At 51.1% G+C, this 17,866-nt stretch overlaps 1 protein-coding gene across 6 annotated transcripts; it reads left to right on the top strand.

Annotated features, from left to right (window-relative positions):
* Positions 1 to 407: 407 nt before the first annotated feature.
* On the top strand, positions 408 to 17,781 carry FXYD3 (FXYD domain containing ion transport regulator 3). Of its 6 annotated transcripts, XM_081032103.1 has the most exons (10): positions 6,830 to 6,922; positions 9,390 to 9,440; positions 11,388 to 11,481; positions 14,097 to 14,150; positions 15,211 to 15,243; positions 15,351 to 15,374; positions 16,251 to 16,325; positions 16,406 to 16,442; positions 16,757 to 16,794; positions 16,935 to 17,781. In XM_081032103.1, exons 2-10 carry the CDS (start codon positions 9,435 to 9,437, stop codon positions 16,952 to 16,954), a joined length of 381 nt encoding a protein of 126 aa, XP_080888229.1. In that variant the 5' UTR covers positions 6,830 to 6,922; positions 9,390 to 9,434; the 3' UTR covers positions 16,955 to 17,781. The 6 variants fall into 6 exon arrangements, with proteins under 6 accessions (XP_080888234.1, XP_080888231.1, XP_080888230.1 ...); XM_081032108.1 differs by lacking the exons at positions 6,830 to 6,922; positions 9,390 to 9,440 and adding an exon at positions 408 to 459 and having other exon boundaries at positions 16,935 to 17,776; XM_081032105.1 differs by lacking the exon at positions 9,390 to 9,440 and having other exon boundaries at positions 6,815 to 6,922.
* Positions 17,782 to 17,866: the final 85 nt, after the last annotated feature.

Genomic DNA, 17,866 nt, shown 5'->3' on the forward strand with positions numbered 1-17,866 from the left:
TCTGCTGAGCAACAGTGTGAAAGTCACTTGCTACTGCGGGTTGGGGTTTTTAAGTTTGTAAAACTGTGCCAGGAGCTGTCAGGGGCTGAAAGAGAGAGATTGTCGGGCGGCTGGAGGAGGAGGGCTGGCAGGGTTGGCCAGGCAGGGAGGCAGGACACGAGGCTTGGAGGTGGCCGTGCTGTGTCCCCAGGATCCCCCAGCTGCTGGCAGGACACTGGGGGCACCAAGCCTTGCCAGGGCCGGCCCCGTGTGGAGCAGCTCTGCAGAGTTCTGGTGAACTGTTCCAGGCCTTTTGCCGAGTGCCACTGGCACAAGGACCCTGTGTCCTACACACAGGCCTGCGTCTTCGACCTCTGCTACTACGGCTCGGGCAACCACATGTGGTGTATCACGCTGGAGGCCTACGCCGAGCTCTGCGTGTGGTCTGCCTGCTGGAGTGGCGAGCCTGCCTGGGACGCAGTAAGTGCCCCTTCACCTTCTGACGAGGCCCTCACTCTTTGGCCAGCTAGTATACCATCTTCCCCGGCTGATTGGAACCCCTCATTCCTAGGGAGACCCCAAGACCTGCTCCTGGATATGGTGACCGAAACGTCACACCAGAACCAGGGCCCCTCTCAGCCCTTTTTGAATCTACCTTCCATCTCCCTGCACTTGATCCTGAGTGTCTTCAGTGTTCATCACATGCCACAATTTTTAAGTGACCCACGGACATGATATTAATAAAACACATGGAGGGAAAGCATTAACCAGGCACAATGGTGATTTGGGAAGTGTCCTGTGGTCCATCCCCGACCCCTCCCTGCCCTGCACCCATCCTAGGTTTTTCTCCCTCTGACTGAAGCACCCAGGGTTTCAGGGTGGTGGCCCCAGGCCATCTATTCCCTCCCCCAGGTGTGACATGTCCGGCCAACAGCTACTACTACTTCTGTGAACCACCCTGCCCATACACCTGTACAATCCTTAACTGCTCAACTTGCACCGGCCAGTGCACAGCCAGCTGTTTCTGCCACGAGGTCTTTGCCCTGGAGACGGGCATCTGCATGCCACACACTCGATGCAGCTGCCACCTACAGGGCCACTACATCCTTCTGAGCACTGAGGTGTTGCCTATAGCCACCTGTGACCAGAAGTGCATGTGCTATGGGTCTGGACACCTGCCTGAGTGCCACCCTCATGCTTGGGGGCCCCACGAGCTGTGCTGCCAGCTCAGGGGTGTTTGGGGTTGTCATGCACTACGAGACACTGGCTCTACGGAGACCCCCACCTGCCCACCTTCAGTGGACCCACCACCAGTTTCAAGGGCCTGGCCAGGAGGTGTTGACCGGAACATGCTGGTCCCACCACACCTCCTTCACCAGCTGGTGGAGGTCGGTGCTACATGGGCCTATCAGGTGGACGTGAACACGGCAAGATGGTGGCTGTCACTGCTGGGAGGCCAGTTTGAGGTGGTCCAGGTAAGCCTCACCTAAGTCTACTCCTGGGTCTCAGAGAACCCTGATGACCAGTGAACATAAATAATAGGCTGATGAGGTAGTAGCCCGTGGCATCCACTTTGGAGAGGGAGAGGTGACCTTAGAACTGGGCAGAGGGTCCCTGCCCCAGCCCTACAATTCAGAGGGCCTGCTCTGGCCTCCTCTGACTGCACCCTTCCCAGGGGCTGCAGGGTCCAAGGACCTCTGGGCAGTGGCCCTTGGAGTCTATGCCTCCTGCCAACCCCCTTCTAGACCACGCTCCAGGAGCCAGAATTCCCTGCATAAAAGGCTCTGAGCCCATTCCAGGGCCCTCATTGTCCATCCTTACGACAGTGGCCCATGCAGCCAATGTGCACACATTAAGGTCCCATCGCAGGAGGTGAGGGGACCAAGCTGGGCTGAGGAGCACAGGCTGGGTGGTATGGCAAGACTCCCTGCAGTGTGAGCCAAAGCCAAGGTTGGGAAGACAGGAGGCGGGCCTAGGGCAGCCTCTCCTTGGTGCTCTGAGGAGTCAAAAGCCCTAAATTCACAGCTGGAGTCCAGGGCATTAGGAAGGTCATGTGTCAGGCAGGAAGATAGAACATATGTCATTTAACTGTTTGGCAGCTTGAAGACATATGAAAAGTGAGCTTCCGTTGATACTCTTACTCTGGGCCCCACAAGTGGAGGACAAATGGACATGGACCTACCAGGGTGTTAGCTCTAGTAGGCAACGTGGTGAGGCAGTGAAGCGCGTGATACTGGGCTCAGACGCCTGGGTTTGAATCCCACTGTGCCATTCGTTAGCTATTGACCTTGGCCTGGTGGCTTCACCTACCTGTGCCTTGGCTTCTGCATCTATAAAATGGGAGCTAATGGTACTATTCTCTGCTCACACAGAACACTTCTGTGAGTAGATGTGTGGGTTTTCCACACCAAGCAATTCTCTGTGACACCAGCTGGGTGCCCTACAGTTCAGTTCAATTCTGACTCTAGCTACCTGGAGATAGCGTCAGACTCCATAGGATAAGGGTTCCGTCTTGCGAGACTGCCCTCTACCTCAGACAGCAATCACAAGTGGTAGGTCCCCAAGTTAACCACACTTCTGTCTGACTTGGCTACAAATTGGGGTTCTCACAACCCTCTCCTCACTTCTGATAATTTGCTATAACAGCTCACAGAACTCAAGGAAACACATTTACCGGTTTATTATAAAGGCTGTTACAAAGGATACTGATGAACAGCCAGATGGAGAGGTACACAGGGTGAGGTCCAGAAGGGTCCCAAACGCAAGCGTTTCTGTCCCTATGTATCTTCCAGTACATGAATGTGTTCACCAACCCGGAAGCTCTCTGAACCCCATACTTCAGGGATTTTTATGGTGGTTTCATCACATAGGCATGATCAATTATTAACTCAATGCCTAACCCCTCTCCTCTCCTCAGGGAGTGGGGCCCACCAAATGTTGCCTCATTAGAATAAAAGACACCCCTGTCATCCAGAAAATTCCAAGAGATTTAGGAGCTCTGCATCAGGAGCTGGGGTCAAAGACCAACTATCAGAATAGAAGATGCTCCTAGCACTCTTATCGCTCAGGTAATTGCAAGGATTTTAGGAGCTGTGCGCTAAAGAAAACATATAATTGCGAAGTCAAACCAGCTTTCTAAGCAGTGCCCTGCCCCTCCATGGCAGGGAGTAAAGCAGCAATCTCTCAAATTCTAAATCAGGTCACACAGATCTTATCTCAAGGCCCTCCCATGGCTCCATCTTCCCTGGGAGTAAAACTGTGGCCTATGTGACCCCACAAAACCGGCCTCTATCACCTTGCTGCCCTCATCTCCTGCCACATGCCCCTCACTCACTCTTCTCCAGCCGCAATCACCTCTCTGCTGTCCCTCCGACACTCCAGCCAGGCCCCCAAATCAGGGCCTTGGCAGTGGCTGTTCCCTCTGCCTGAAACACTGTTCCTTGAGATGCTCACGTAGCTGATGAACTCTCATCCTTGAAGTTTCAGCTCAAACGTCACCTCCTCTGAGAAGTCCTTCTTGACCATCCCCATGAAAGGAGCTACCTCTCCAAGTCTCTCTCTTTTATAATCCCCCATTTTCTTTTTTCCCCCCAAAGTATTTGCCAGTGTCTTATATCATCTTTTCTGTCAATCACTTCTTTATTTTCTGTCTGTCTTCCTCTTGACAGAATAGAAGTTCTCTAAGGACAGAGACTTTATTTTGTTGAAAAATAGACAAAAATCCCTGGAGAAAGACTTAAGTATTATCATGAGATGCAATAATAACTTACCTGTAATAATGTACATCACTTCCAGGACGTCAGAAGGTAATGCAGGTGTTTTTTTTTTCTGGAGGAAAATAAAGCTGGCAAGAGAGTGCAGTGGGCTGTTATGCTTTAAGACAGGGCGGGCGAGGAAGCAGTCGGGCAGAGACCTGAAGAAGATGACAGTGGGAGTCATGTAGACACAGGAGGGAGAGAATCCAGGCAGAGGGAACAGCCAGTGTAAAGGCCCACAGGTTGGAATGGTGCCTGGTGTGTCGCTGGAGCAGAAGGACTGAGTGAGAGGACATGAGAACAGAGAGATGACAAAGGCCTGTTTCGTAAGGCTGCACAGGCCATGGTGAGGAGTTCGGATTTTATCTGAGTGTGCTAGGGAACCAGGGAAGGGTTCTGAGCAAGGGAGGGACAGGATCTGATTTGTGATTTTGAAGGACTCTTCAGATGCACATGGAAAGTGGATCACCAGGGCAGAAGCAGGGGAGCCCAAAGGGGCGGGTGTCTGGGCAGGACTGCCTGACACCCCATGTACCTGTGTTCCAGGTGAACGGATCCCAGTCCAGCCTGCCTCGGCTGGACCTTCTTCGTGTACTTGGCCATCACAGTCCAGGTGACCTCTGTCCTCTCCATGGCCTTTCGTGAATCACATTTCCTCTGGGTAACAGTGCCCGAGACCTGCGCTAGCACCCTCTGTGGCCTGAGTGGGGACTTTCACATGGGTGCTCGAGATAACTTCAGTGGTTCCAACAACATGTGGCTCTCTGATGCCCATGGCTTAACCACAGGCGTAGGCAGTCCTATACTGGGCTTTCTGTGGATGGCTGGATGCTGTGATGGGCCCCACCAGGCCTGCAATCAGGCTGTGGAGTCTTGGGTCCACGTGGAGAACTGTGTCCACTACCTCTGTGCCACTGGAGGCTCAAGGGACACTTTCTGTGTGGTGCTGGAGAGCTCTGCCCAGGAATGCCAGCGACATGGCCTCCCTGTGCGGCCCTAGAGACACCTGGTGGCCTGTGGTGAGTGGGTGTTGCCAGGAGAGGGTCTTTCTCGGCTTGATCTCACCAGTTGTCCCAATGCCACCTCCATGATATTTTCCTAGGTCAATACCACCCAAGCTGCGTGACTGCACGCCCTGCTGGATAACTGTCTTCCCTGAGAACCCTCCCTGATGAAAATACTTCAGTAACAACGACAGCTGACATTGAGTGCTATCGAGTCAGCCAGGATAATCTAGGTTAGGAGACTATCTGTAGTAGCAAACTAACTTGACATCTCCAGGGCCCGACATGACCAAGGTTTATTCTCTCTTCTTATGCATTCCACAGTATTCTCCAGGACACCATTCAAGTTCACTTCCATCCTGAGATGCCACCCTGGTAATATGTGCACCCCCACTCTTCAGTCCTTCACCTTGGAAGTCACGTTCATAGTTCATAGCACTTGGCCAGCATTAGTCATGGTCCCACCCATCTGCAAGCGGGCCTGGGATGGGGAAGCCTGTGGACATAAAGTGGCTATAAGTGACTCTGCCATATGAGTCACTTCAATTAACTGATTGAAGCTAAAAGAAATGCATTGGCTCAAACTAAATAAAAGCCATGTGACATATCCCAGTGAAAGTGCTGTGATTCTGGGTTCACGGAATTTCTCTGTAGGCCAGTTTGGCTGTTCTTGGTTACAAATAACAAGAAACCACATTAAAACTCCGTTAAACAAGTCAAAATTTTAGATTACATAACTGAAAATTCCATGGTGAGATCAGGCATGGTTTGATCAGGGCGCTGAGGCTGTTTCTCACCTTTCTTCTTAGTCTGTGATCCTGTATGGTGTTAGTTTTGTCCTCAGAATGGCTTTTCTTGTGGTGGCAAAATACTGTAATTCCCAGGCCTCCAATGCACATTCCCCACTGTCCAAAGCAAACCCCACATCTTTTCTTCCCCCAATTACTAAACAAATCCCCAGGTTTCACTTTGATTGGACTCTACTGAACCAATCATTGTGGCCCAGAGCTTGCCTTAGGCAAATCTAGTCCTAGCCTCAGGAGCTACAGATGGGAGAGATCCCCCCAACCCTCACAACTGCTCATTACAGGGACAAGGATACAATGGGAATACACCTCAGTGGGCTCACATTCCCAAACCAGTATTTCTTGTTGCAACAATCCTCAAAGAATGTAAATGCCCAGAAAGACCTGCCTTCTGAGACCTAAGCCTTTGGTCTGGAAACCACAGGGGTGAATGTGTTTTCCACGCCTGAGGTCCCCCGCCTACAAGAGTTCTATTGTTGGCTGTTGGAATACACACAGCCGGTGCCCCTTCCACCCCACCCGTTCCAGGAAGGGAACAGCTTTCAGAATTAGTCACGCTATCAACATTCCACACAACAATGCTGTTTAATCCAAAGGGCAACCCTGCTGGGTGAGTGCTATTCTTATCCCCATTGTACAGATGGAGAAACCAAGGCCCTGGAGGGAGACTTGCTTGCCTGAGGTCACACAATAAGAAGCAAGTGGAGCTAGGATTTGGACCTAGGCTTTCTAGCTCTGAGTTCCTTCCCTCTCCACCTGTGGGCCTACTGTGTGCCCCCAAAGTGTAATCTACTTAGGGAGAATGGGTTACCTCATTCATCTGTTATGGGGCCCGTGATATAGTAACTATCAAGAATGGTTTTCATTCATTCACTGAACAAATATTTCCTGAGCACCTACTATGGGCCAGACCCTGTGCTCAGTGCTAGAGACACAGAGGGAATAGAATAGACAATGTCCCTCACTCACTGAGCTGACGTTCCAGAGGGGAGAGAGACAAACATAGCCAAGAGGTGTATAATTATACAGTATATCAGAAGGCAGAGGGGTGGCCGGTTAGCTCAGTTGGTTAGAGTGTGGTGCTAATAACACCAAGGTTGCCGGTTCAATCCCTACATGGGCCACTGTGAGTTGCGCCCTCCTTAAAAAAAAAAAAAAAAAAAAAGGCGATATGTGCCAGCGCCACAGGAAAAAATAAGGGCGAGAACAGGTTGGAGGGCGGAGGGGCGGTGGTTTCCAGGTGGAAGCGGTGGTTTTAAATAGAGTGGCCAAGGAAAGCCTCATCAAGAAGGTGATGTTTGAGCAAAGCCCTGAAGAAAGGAGATGAGAAGGAACTCATGCGCACATCTGCGGGAGGAGTGAATCCCTAGACGGAAAGGCAAGTGCAAATATCTGGAGGCCAGTAAGATACCTGGGGTGTTAGAGGAATAGCAGGGAGTAGTGAGTGAGTGGGGGCTTATGGGGAGGAAATGATGAGATCAGAGAGGTGACAGGGAACCAGTTGGAGGGGGCTTATGGGTCGCGGTGAAGACACTGCTTTTGTTGTGAATGAGGTGCAGTTAAGGAGGCCCCAATCAGGAGGGCCCTGACCTGACTCAGGGGTTCATAGGCTCCATCACACTGTGTGTGGGGAACAGACTGTGGGGGAGGGGCGGGAGCAGAAGACCAGGGAGGACACAGCTCCTCCCTGTAGGGAGAGGATGGAGGCTGGGTCAGGATGGGGCAAAGGAGGTGGGGGATGGTGGGTTCTGAAAATATTCTCTGCAGTCTCATTCTTTCTTCCCACCATGCTGTCTGTTCTTGGGACCCTCAAAGGTTTGTGGGGCCCTGTTTTCATTTGTCACCACACACACACACACACACACACGATGTGGAGTCAGACAACCTAGCTTGCAATCCCAACTTTGACACTTAATTAACTGTGTGACTGCTGCTAAGTGACTGAACCCCTCTGTGTCACAGTTTCTTCCACTGGGAGAATTATGCCTGCCTAGCAGGCAGTAAGTCCTGCAGCTGCGTGCATGCGTCAGGATTGTTCGTGGAAAATAGAGACTGTTAGCAATAGTAGGCAAATGACTCAGGGATGTGCAGGGCTCTGGAGCTGGCTCTCGCTGGGCACAGCATCACCTTTTTGGATACTGAGGTGCAGGGGAAGGGGGATGGGAATGCTGAGATGTCAGGGGTCCCTCTGCCAGCAGGCTGCTGGGTCAGTACCTCCCCATGGCCTCGAGTGCTAGCCAAGTTCTTAGGACTGCAGACTCATCTCCCTGCCTCTGCAGCCAGGCAGGAGCCTGCCAGCCCTAGCGCCAGCCACAGAGCCTCAGCCACCCACCACTGCCAGGCCAGAGCTGAGCAGCCAGGAGGGGGGAAGACACCCACCACTAGGGAGGTGCAGAGCTGAATAATGAGGGGTCACAGACGGGGAACTGATCCAAGAGAAGGAAAAGGAAGACATTGTGGGAGGGCAAAGAAGAACACAGGCTTTTATCTAAAAGGAAAAAATTATATATAATATATTTAATATATAATATATACATAAATCTATTACTACCTAAGTTCAATTAAATTATTTGACTTTTAGGTTACCCAATCCTGAATTTCCTTTTTCTTCCATTCTTTTGCTGTTGTTTTTTAGTCTTGTGATTTATTATTTTGTGTTAACCTTAATTTTAAGATTTTTATTGATTTTTCCCAACTTTCATTTTGAATTTTTTCAACTATAGAAAAGTTACATAAACAATACAGTACAATGAAGCTAAATAACCTTTGCAGAGATTCACCAGTTCTTAGTGTTTTGCCTCATTTACTTCATCTCACTCTCTACCTGTAACTATGTTTATTTATTTTTCTTCTGTGTTTCTTGCATCTCAGAAGTCTCCTGCCCTTCTTTGTGTAGACATTCCCAAAGACCGTCTCCTCCACTGTTAGTTGTCCATCAAAGTCTTTTCAAAAGGGAGTCACAAAACACGACCAAGCTTTTCCTCAATTGTGCCTTTTTCTCTGGCTATGGGCAGGCTTGGGGTGACAGTCCTGGGGATGTTTTCTGCATAAACCCTACCCTGATACATTCCCCAGAGTCTGTGCTGTGATGGTGGCCACGTAGGTGGACAGTGGGTCTGAGATGGGAGATGACAGAAACTATTTATAGGCTTGGTTTTTCTCATTGGCAAGAATTCCCAGGATGTTGAAAAATAGCAGCCAATCACAGCTTCAACAGGTTTTTCAGGGCCAAATGGTTTCAAAAGCAGAATGAAGGGGTAATATTTCAAATGATTTTATTATCTATATAATAAATATATGAAAAATATATATATATACATACACACACACTTTAAATGTGACTAAAGTCAAATCGACCTGGAAGACTCATCCCAAAGAGAGCCAACTTCCAACAAGACGCTGCATGCCTCCCAAGGTCCCAGTGTGCACAACTTTACCCATCCACACATCCACAGGGGGTCTCGGGTCCTACCCCTCCCTGCCATAAGCCCTAGCCCCAGCCCCAACTCACTCTTGGATATGGCATGTTCAGGGCCAGCCCTTGGAGGAAGCTATGGTTGGCCTGGGTTCGGCATAAGTCCCCACAGTGTCTGGATATCCAAAGATTCAGGAAATGAAGTTGGCAGAAATCTCTAGTTGGTGGACCACCAGGCTGAAATCAGCCCTTCGGTGTGATCTGTTTGACCTGCATAATTTAAAAAAAAAAAATCTGATCCAATTTTTAATACTGGAAATCCTACCTAAAGATTCGGGTTTCTGATATCTATTGAAAACATGGTAGCAATTGGCTGGAACTCTGTAGAGGCTACCCTTTTGTTTTTTAAATTAAACTTTTTTTTTCCAAGGTCATATATTTTCAGGATATAAAATTCAAAAGTACAGAAGGGTATATGATGGTAAGTGAGTGTCTCTTCTACCCCATTCTGCAGCCTTTCACTGCCCCTCCCTGTTCCCCTCTCCAAAGCAACAATATTTTATTCATACACAAGAAAATACACATACATTATTTTTCCCCTCACAAATGGTAACATACTTCTCTACATCTTGCTTCTTTCCCTTAGCAAATTATCTGGGAAGTACTTCTTTATCTGTCCACGTGAGCTTGCTCCAGTCTTTTTGGTGGCTACCCTTTAGACAGGACAATAGTTCTCCTGTTTGCCCAGTTGCCACTGTACCTCATAATCTCACGCCTGTCCTGCTGCACTCGTTCGTGATTCTTGCCTGGCCCCTTTGGCATCTGAGTGTGCAGACTCTGGCACAGGTGGACAAATCAAGCCTCCTTCTCAGCAAAGGAGCGCTCAGCCCCTCCCGCTCTCTGCTGCCTGCAGTTCCCGGACTTCCCGGCAGAGGGAGAAACAACTCCACTCCCAAGACCACCTAAGGGGTCTCCCCAGGGATATTACAATCTTGAAATGTCTAGGCAAGAGATGCTATCTGCCCAGACACAAAGACCCTTTAGCTGGACTGGAATCCCCCAAGGCCTCCCCTTCCTCTGTTTCTATTCCCCCCTGAATTTCCCACTTTGACAAAGCCCCACCCTTCCTGAGTGCTCACTCCATTCCTTGCAGGGACTGGCCCCTCCTGACTGGGGGTCAAGGAGGGCTTGTCTAAGTCTAGGCCCTGGGATTAAGAAATTGCCTGGGGGAACCACATAAAGGAAGCATGCAGCTGGGTGAGCAATCTTGCTTCTCTGTCCCTCCCTGCTGAGAAGTGGGGGGTCCATTTTCCCTGCCCCCAGAAGACAGTCCCCAGAAGACAGAGCCTTGATCTTCCAAACCCCCTTTCCCTGTCCTTCACTCCACCCTCCCAATAGTACCCTCTCCCTGGCCTGGCTCCTGCAGCCCTCCTCCCCACCCCTTGTGATGCTGTTGGGGGTCGCCTGGAGTCCAACTGGTGGCCAGCATAGAGCCACCCCTTTCCTGGCCCTGCCCCTCCCCGTGACCCCAATCCTCCGCCAGCCACTCAAAGGCGCCTTGTTCTCCATCCAGCCCCCAGACAAAAGTCCTTCTGTCTAAAAAGGCTGAATTGGGGGGAGGGGGCACCCCAACGGGGACCATGCGGGGGCCTGCACAGACCCCAGCCGGAAGGAATGCATTGAGGAGGAGGAACAGGAGAGGGAGAAGAGAGAGGAAGGGAGCCTTGCCCAATGCAATGGGCCTTATCCGGAGCGGGACACAGCCCCCCATCTCAACGCCCTCTGTGTAGACCCAGGCTCCCAACACTCTTGGGAAAAGCCTAGGCGAGGAAGTTCTGGTCTAGTGCTCAGGAGTCAGTTCTCAGTCTCTTTAGGGCATGATGGCACAATGAGGGAGGGGTCATAGTCTAAGGCCCAACAGCCCCACCCCACCCCTACCCTTTGTGCAGCCCACGCCCACCTTCTGACCTTGGTCAGCTCAGCATCTTCTGCTGATCCTCAAACCAAGTCAAGAGCACCAAGTGACTTGGAAGGGGACATTAGCTCTCCCATAATCATCACCAATCCCTTCTCCCAGCTCAACACACAGTCTAAGTAAAAGATTTTACCCCTTATTTTACCCCTATATTGCCCTCCCCCACCACTCCACCAGACAGAAGCCCTGCTGTTGAAGACCCCGGACTTTCTTCCTTCCAGGTCCTTTTCTGAGGGGCAGGAGATTAAAGAAAGTCCCCTCCTTTAATGTGCGGGGCAGAGTTCCAGCCCATCTTATTCTCTCTACACCTCACCTGAGGCTGCTATGATCTTAGACCCCAGGGAACTCCCTGTCACTAGTGGGGACAGGAGCAGGGAACTGTCTCTTTAAGAGCAGGAATGGGGTGAGAGCCCCTGTGCTTTAGGGAGTCTGACTTGTTCTCTACCTGCCCAGCTTTGCCCAGGTTTGCTTAGGGCGTGGCAGCTGCAGATAAAGGCAGGACTCAGGCTGAACCTGGAACCTACATGCAGCCTGGGGAGCCACACAGGTGAGCGACTGGGGTACCCTCTCTCCAACCCCCTCTTGGTTCTACCCCCAAACTATTAGCTCCTCCCCTCTCTACTCTCTGTTAAAGACCCTAGAACCGTTCTCCTTCCAGGTGCTTTTCTGGAAGGATAGGGGATTAGAGAAAGCCTCCCTCCCCTAATGAGATTGTCCCCTCCATTGTTCTCCTCTCAGGGGCTGGGTGAGCCAGGTGGGGTGATAAGGATAAGGCCCACAGGTAGGATTGGGGTGTCTGGGAAGATCAGAGGTGTCTGAGTGGATCAGAAGTATCTGGAGTACCAGCGGTGTCTAGGTGGCCAGGGGTGGGTTGGGGGTGCCTGGATCGGGGTATCTAAGTGGTCTGGGGGGGCAAGGGGGATCAGAGTGGATGGAGGATGACTAGCTAGACTAAAGATTGGGGTCCTGCGGATCTAGGAAAGGAAGGTAATGTTTCCTGAGGAGCTGTAAAATAGGGAGTTGAGTAGAAGATTTCAGGGACACAGGGAAGCATTCTGCATGCCTGAGTGGCCTGTCCACCATCATGGAAGAACAAAGGGGAGAGCAGAGGGCAGAGACAGGACCTCTGGGGCCGGGAAGGAGCTGAAGGGGGTGGGCAGAGCCTCCATCTGCAGGCCGCATTCCTCTCTAAGCCTCACACCAACAGCAGGCATTTCAGGAGCAGCCCAGGGACTCTTTCAACAATGGCCTGACCTGGGAAGAGGACAGCAGACCCCCACACACCAGCTCCCAGTGGCCTACCATGGGAGAGCCAGGCTGGAAATGTTGTGCAGGGGCTGGGGCACAGCTGAGGTCACCATCAGTCTCCCCTGACCTCGGGAGGCCTCACAGTGGGGCAGGGATCGATGGAAAGAGGCTTAAGAGCTGAGACTCGGAGTCTCAGGTGACAGAGCATATAGCATTAAGCTGCGTTCGTAGGGGTTACAGGGTTGCAACAGCAACGTGGGATAATCATAGTGCCAATTGCATTACGCTGCGAAGATTATACGCATGAATAAGAGCACAGAACTGAGAACAGCGCCTGCCACGGGATGAACACTCAATAAACGCACGCGCTTGTTACTAGTAACAGTATAGTCAGAGCGACAAAGCCTCCTAAGTAGCTTTAGACAACAGCCAACCTTCTAGAGACCTGATCCCAGAATCACTGGGCTGTCCTGCCTACACACCCATTCCAGCTCTCCCCAAAACATTTTGGGTTCCTAAATGCCTTAGTAATTGCTCCCCAAAGCTAACAGGGCCACTTCCTGCAAGAAACAGATGCTGAAAATAAAATTATGAATCCCGCATGTGGGATTTACAAGAAGCTAAGAGGATTCCCAGGACCTAGTGGCACAGGGAGAGGGTGGGGTCTGTGAGAAAGAGCAGGAAACAAGAAAGCAACTGGGATGGGGGTTAGATGAGGGCAACAGAGAGAAGGGGGCGCTCTCTCCAGCTGTGAACAGGAACACAGCAGGAACTGTTAAATGGGCTTGTTACTGGGCTTGGAGAGGATATGTGTTTTCCCGTCATGAAATGGGATACATAAAAGATGACCTTCAGGGTGGTTGGGGAATAAATAAGTGAAAACCCAGCAGGGTCATTTGTCAGTGCCCCGTGAAGGGTAGATCAAAGTAAGTTTAAGCTCTTGCTATCAAAGCTATACAACATATGCTTGTGGCTGTGGGGCAGAGGCAGTTAGAGGGCAGGGGGACAACATCCAAAGACTGGGGGCTTATCACAGGCACACAGAATGGTGGGAGGATGGGCTAACCCCAGACCAGAAGGAGATGGAAGGGTCCTCTCCATGTTGGGCAGGCCTTTCTGGTGGAGGAGGAAGTTTGCTGCCAGGAGGAGCTTGCTGGCAGGGGCTGGGGTAGGAGCTGGGGCTGGGGCTTGGACGGGGATAGAGACAGGACCAGGGCCTGGGGTGGGATGGGTAGGATTGGGGCAGAAGCGGGGGTCAGGGGTCAGGGTGGCACAGAAGATGAGACTGGGGCTGCAGCCAGGTCAGTTCGTTTCCCAAGTCTGCCCCCTGCCCTCACCCCAGCCTTGTGTTCTCTCCTCCACACCCTGCCCTGGGCAGCAGCAAAGTCTGGGCATGGGCGGGCAGGCTCCGAGCTGTCTAAAGAAGACACTCCCGGAACCGGGCCTCCTGCCACCTGGCTTTTAACACTCCATTTTCCAAAACACCCCGAGGCTCTGAGAGTCCTGAATTAGGGATAGCTGCTGCAGAGCCAGGCCTGGTTTAAATCCTGCCTCCTGGCAAGGAGACCCTGGTCACCCACTTCCACCTCTCAGAGCCTCAGTTTCCCAATCTGTAAGATGCGGATAACCATAGGCAACTTCTCCCTCATTTGGTTGCTAGGGTGATTCACCTAAAGCCTCAAGTCTATGTCCAGTGAGTTGTTATTGCTGCTCCCTCATCAGGTCTGAGCTCTCAGCCAGCCCTCACTGCACTTTTCGGCTCCTTCTTATCTCTAAGTCTTCAGTGCCAGCCTGTCTGCCCCCGGGGGAGACCTGTGTACCCTGGGTGACGAGGGGAGTAGGAGGGGATTGGGAACAGAGGCCCTGGTAGCCCTGCTAAAGCTGGACACTGCCCCCCCCCCCGCATTCCTCCAGGCCAGCGCTCCATCATGCAACAAGTGGTCCTGAGCCTGTTCCTTGTCCTGGCGGGTGAGTACCATCCCTGAACTGCCTTTCCCCTGAAACCTCCTGTGTCTTTCCCAGGCTTTCTGCCTCCCCTATGAGGTGGTGACTGTCAGCTGTCTGAGGGAAAAGGTGTTGCACTGGTGGTTTCAAGAGAACACAAAGACAAGACTTCTCATAGCAGCAGCTCACACAGCTACATGGTCACAATGGCTCAGCCTTGTGCTACTGTCTTTCACACCTTCCTGACACTTTATTATGAGGGGTGACTGGGAAATGGGTATGTAGTAAGTTACTGATTGTGCCTCAGTTTCCTCATTGGTAAAAATGAAGACGACGATAGCACCTACTTATAGTCATTGTGAGGATTAAATGAGTTAGTACTTGAGAAGCACTTAGAACAGTGCCTCGTGCACAGTAAGCACTACATGTTTGTACTTTAAATATAATTAAAAATTATTAATCTCCCTTTAACAAAGGAATAACAGAGTTTAGGCCCAGAGCTAAAGCAGCTCAGTGCTTCTCGCCAGAATTTAATCCTAGGCTCGTGCTTTCTTTGTATTTGTTTTTCTGTTACATGGGGCAAGACTGGTATTCCATTCAGGATAGTGATGGCAAGTTGCATTTTTAAATAAAGTTACTAAGTTTATAATGAGTAAGTTGCTTTAAAAGGGAATGGTGAGCAAACATCGGAACAGGTGGGGTGTGGATGTGGCAGAATGGGGAGATCAGCTCTGAGAATGGCTGGAGACTGATACCATCTGCCATGTAGACAGGAATATTGTTCCGTTTCTGGAGGAGGCGTGGATTAGCCAGGTGTCTGGAAACATCAGGCCAAAAGGTGGCCAAAAGCCACCCAGATTAAAACCTATTTCAGGAGGCAAAATGCTGGTGTGGGGCTGAGTGGAGGGTCCACATCTCAAGATGGGACATGCTAGTTTGGGGCTGGACCCCTGCACTCTCAGGAGGCAGGGAACTATCCGTCAGGGGACCTTATTCTGAGGTCCTGGAGGCCCAGTGGCTCTGCTTGCCAGCTTCACTGAGCCCAGCGCCACCATCTCCTCTCCTTCCCTGCTTCTCTCACCAGGCCTGCCTGCCCTGGACGCCAACGACCCGGAAGGTGAGTCAGACTGTACTCGTCTACCAGTCCCACCCCAAATTCTCCCCCGGGACCCCTGCATCCTGGCTATTGTCCTGAATTCATATTCCTTTTTTCTTTCCTTTTAGATAAAAACAGTCCTTTCTACTATGGTAAGAGCTGGTGCCCCTCCCTTCGCCCTCAATACCCCCACCCGGCTTACTGTTTTGTGCCAAAGTTCCCACACAGGGTTGGGTGAGCGTCTGACGTGCATGAAAAGATGCAAGGATAAGAAGGGGCTTGGACTGGGGCAGGGACCCGTAAACACGGTGGATTCAGAGAACAAGACATACCAGCCTGGTCCTCGGGAACACGCATGACCACCAGGCAAGACAGACACACACAGGAAGTGAGGACAGTTTGCAAGAAGCTGTCGCTATGGTTCAAAGCAAGTCTTCTGGAAGAAGGGCTGACTTGAGAAAACTATCTGGAGGTGTTGAGCTATTTGGCCCAAATCCTCCTGTGGCCTCCGGGGTCCAGTGGATCTGCTCTCTGGCACCCCTCTGTCCTTACGCCCCCTCCCCCCCACTGCTTCTGCTCAGGCCATAATGGCCTCCCTGCTGTTGCTCAGACTGAGCAGACACACTCCTAGCCTCTGGACCTTCGTGTCTGATCCCTCTGCTTGGAACAGTTTCTTCTACATTGCCCCATGGCTCCTTCCCTCTCCTCCTCACGTCTCTGCTCAAAGGGGGCTCCTCAGACAGACCTTCTCTGGTCACTTTCCCTAAAAGTGCTGCCCTCTAACTTTCTGTCCCCTGGCCCTGTTTATATGCCTTTAGACCGCTGCTCTCCATCTGACCCTACATTAAATCTCTTGCCACTTTCTTGTGTGTTAATTAGAATGTGAACACCGAAGGGCTGAGGTTGTTTTCTGCAGTGCTGTGTTCCTAGCACCCAGTATATCATAGGTGCTCAGTGCATCTCTGTCAAGTGGCTGGGATGGGGAGGACATGAGCCGGCACTGAGGGCCCCTTCTGGGTTTCTCCTAGATTGGTACAGCCTGCGGGTCGGTGGGCTCATCTGTGCAGGGGTTCTGTGTGCCGTTGGCATCATCGTCCTCATGAGTGAGTGGATTTGCTGGCAGGGGAGTGGGCAGGGCAGGGCTGTGGGTCTCCTCTCCTGACCATTCCGCTCTCCCCAACAGGTGGGAAATGCAAATGCAAGTTCAGCCAGAAGCCCAGGTGAGATGGGTTCTCAGTGCGCGCCTATATGCTGGACAGACACCTTTTAGGGGTGAAAGAACTAAATCTCACAGAAAGTGGTCAGGCCTCCAGGGTCTGCCCTGGAGAATTCCTGTCACTAAGATTTTCCAGGTTTATTCCTCAGAGCTGATAATGCTCAGAGAGCCCAAATCCTGAAACGTTTTCGTCCCTGGGATGGTACAACCCTCCGATGGAAAAATAGTCAGGAAGTGAAGGGGAAGTTGAGAATCTTCTAGTCTTGAGGGAGAGGACAAAGTGAGTGGGTACAGACCTCACCCCTTTTCTTTTCCTAGCCACCGACCAGGGGACGCCCCACCTCTCATCACTCCAGGTAAGACAGACAGAGATGAGGCTGAGGGGAACATGAGACATGAGGGGTGAATGTGTGTGTGTGTGTGTGTGTGTGTGTATGTGCCCTGGGGAGAAAGCACTCCAACCACTCTCACAAGCTTACCCCATCTCCTCTCCCAGGCTCTGCCCGTAACTGTTGAGGACAGATCAGCTGAAAGAGCATGGAGGTCTCTCTTTCCCCAAGTTCTGGCTCTGCACAGGACCTGCACTCCACGATGGAATTCTCCCTCCTCTCCTCAGACCGCCTTGCTAGGCCTCATTTCACCTCTCACTGGAGGGGTCTCTTTGTTCAATTTTTAATCTAAAATATGCCTCCTGCCTAAATAGTCTTGAGACTCCCTATGTGCGCATTGGGGGCGGGGTTAGGGGCCAGGAGAAGGTAAATACAGACTGGGGGCTGCCACAGAAGCTGGAAATTGAATCTCTTTGTTGGGAAAAAGCCCAAAGGCCTATTCCCTCGTGACCTGGTGAATGGCACAGGGTCTTATCTCTCCCTCCATGCCCATGAAAGCTACATGTGCAATGTAAAATTGTCTAGTATTCAAATCGGGGACATTTTTGAGACTGAAAGGGAGTTCTAACCAGATCAAATGCTGGACACTGGGATCATCCTGCCATGACATGAGTACGCAAATAGTTTACGATTATAACAGTCAGACCCCTATGGCCCTTCCATTTACCCCTGAGACCCTTCTTTATTATGGAAGACCCTTCCTAATGTCCCTGTGAGATCTTTACATAATTCCCCATGATAATCCTAATAATATATTATGGCCTTCTGGTGAGAGAACTTCCAATGAGCCCCAAACTCCCCTGAGGCTCCCTCGTACTCAATAAGACCTCCAAAATGTCCCCCAAAAGCCACCCCCAAAATTCCTAAAACCCTTCAAAACACTTCCAATATCTACAGTGCTCTAAGATATAACCCCAAGAAGAAACCCACAATAAACCTGTGACCTGTCTCCTGATGATGTCCTTATATCTCTCAAACATCCCATAAGCCCCCCATAATCATGAGCCTACACTCCTTAGAGACCTCCAAAAGCTCACTG

The sequence above is a fragment of the Rhinolophus hipposideros genome, assembly GCF_964194185.1.
Source record: "Rhinolophus hipposideros genome assembly, chromosome: 21".
Taxonomy (NCBI): Eukaryota; Metazoa; Chordata; class Mammalia; order Chiroptera; family Rhinolophidae; genus Rhinolophus; species Rhinolophus hipposideros.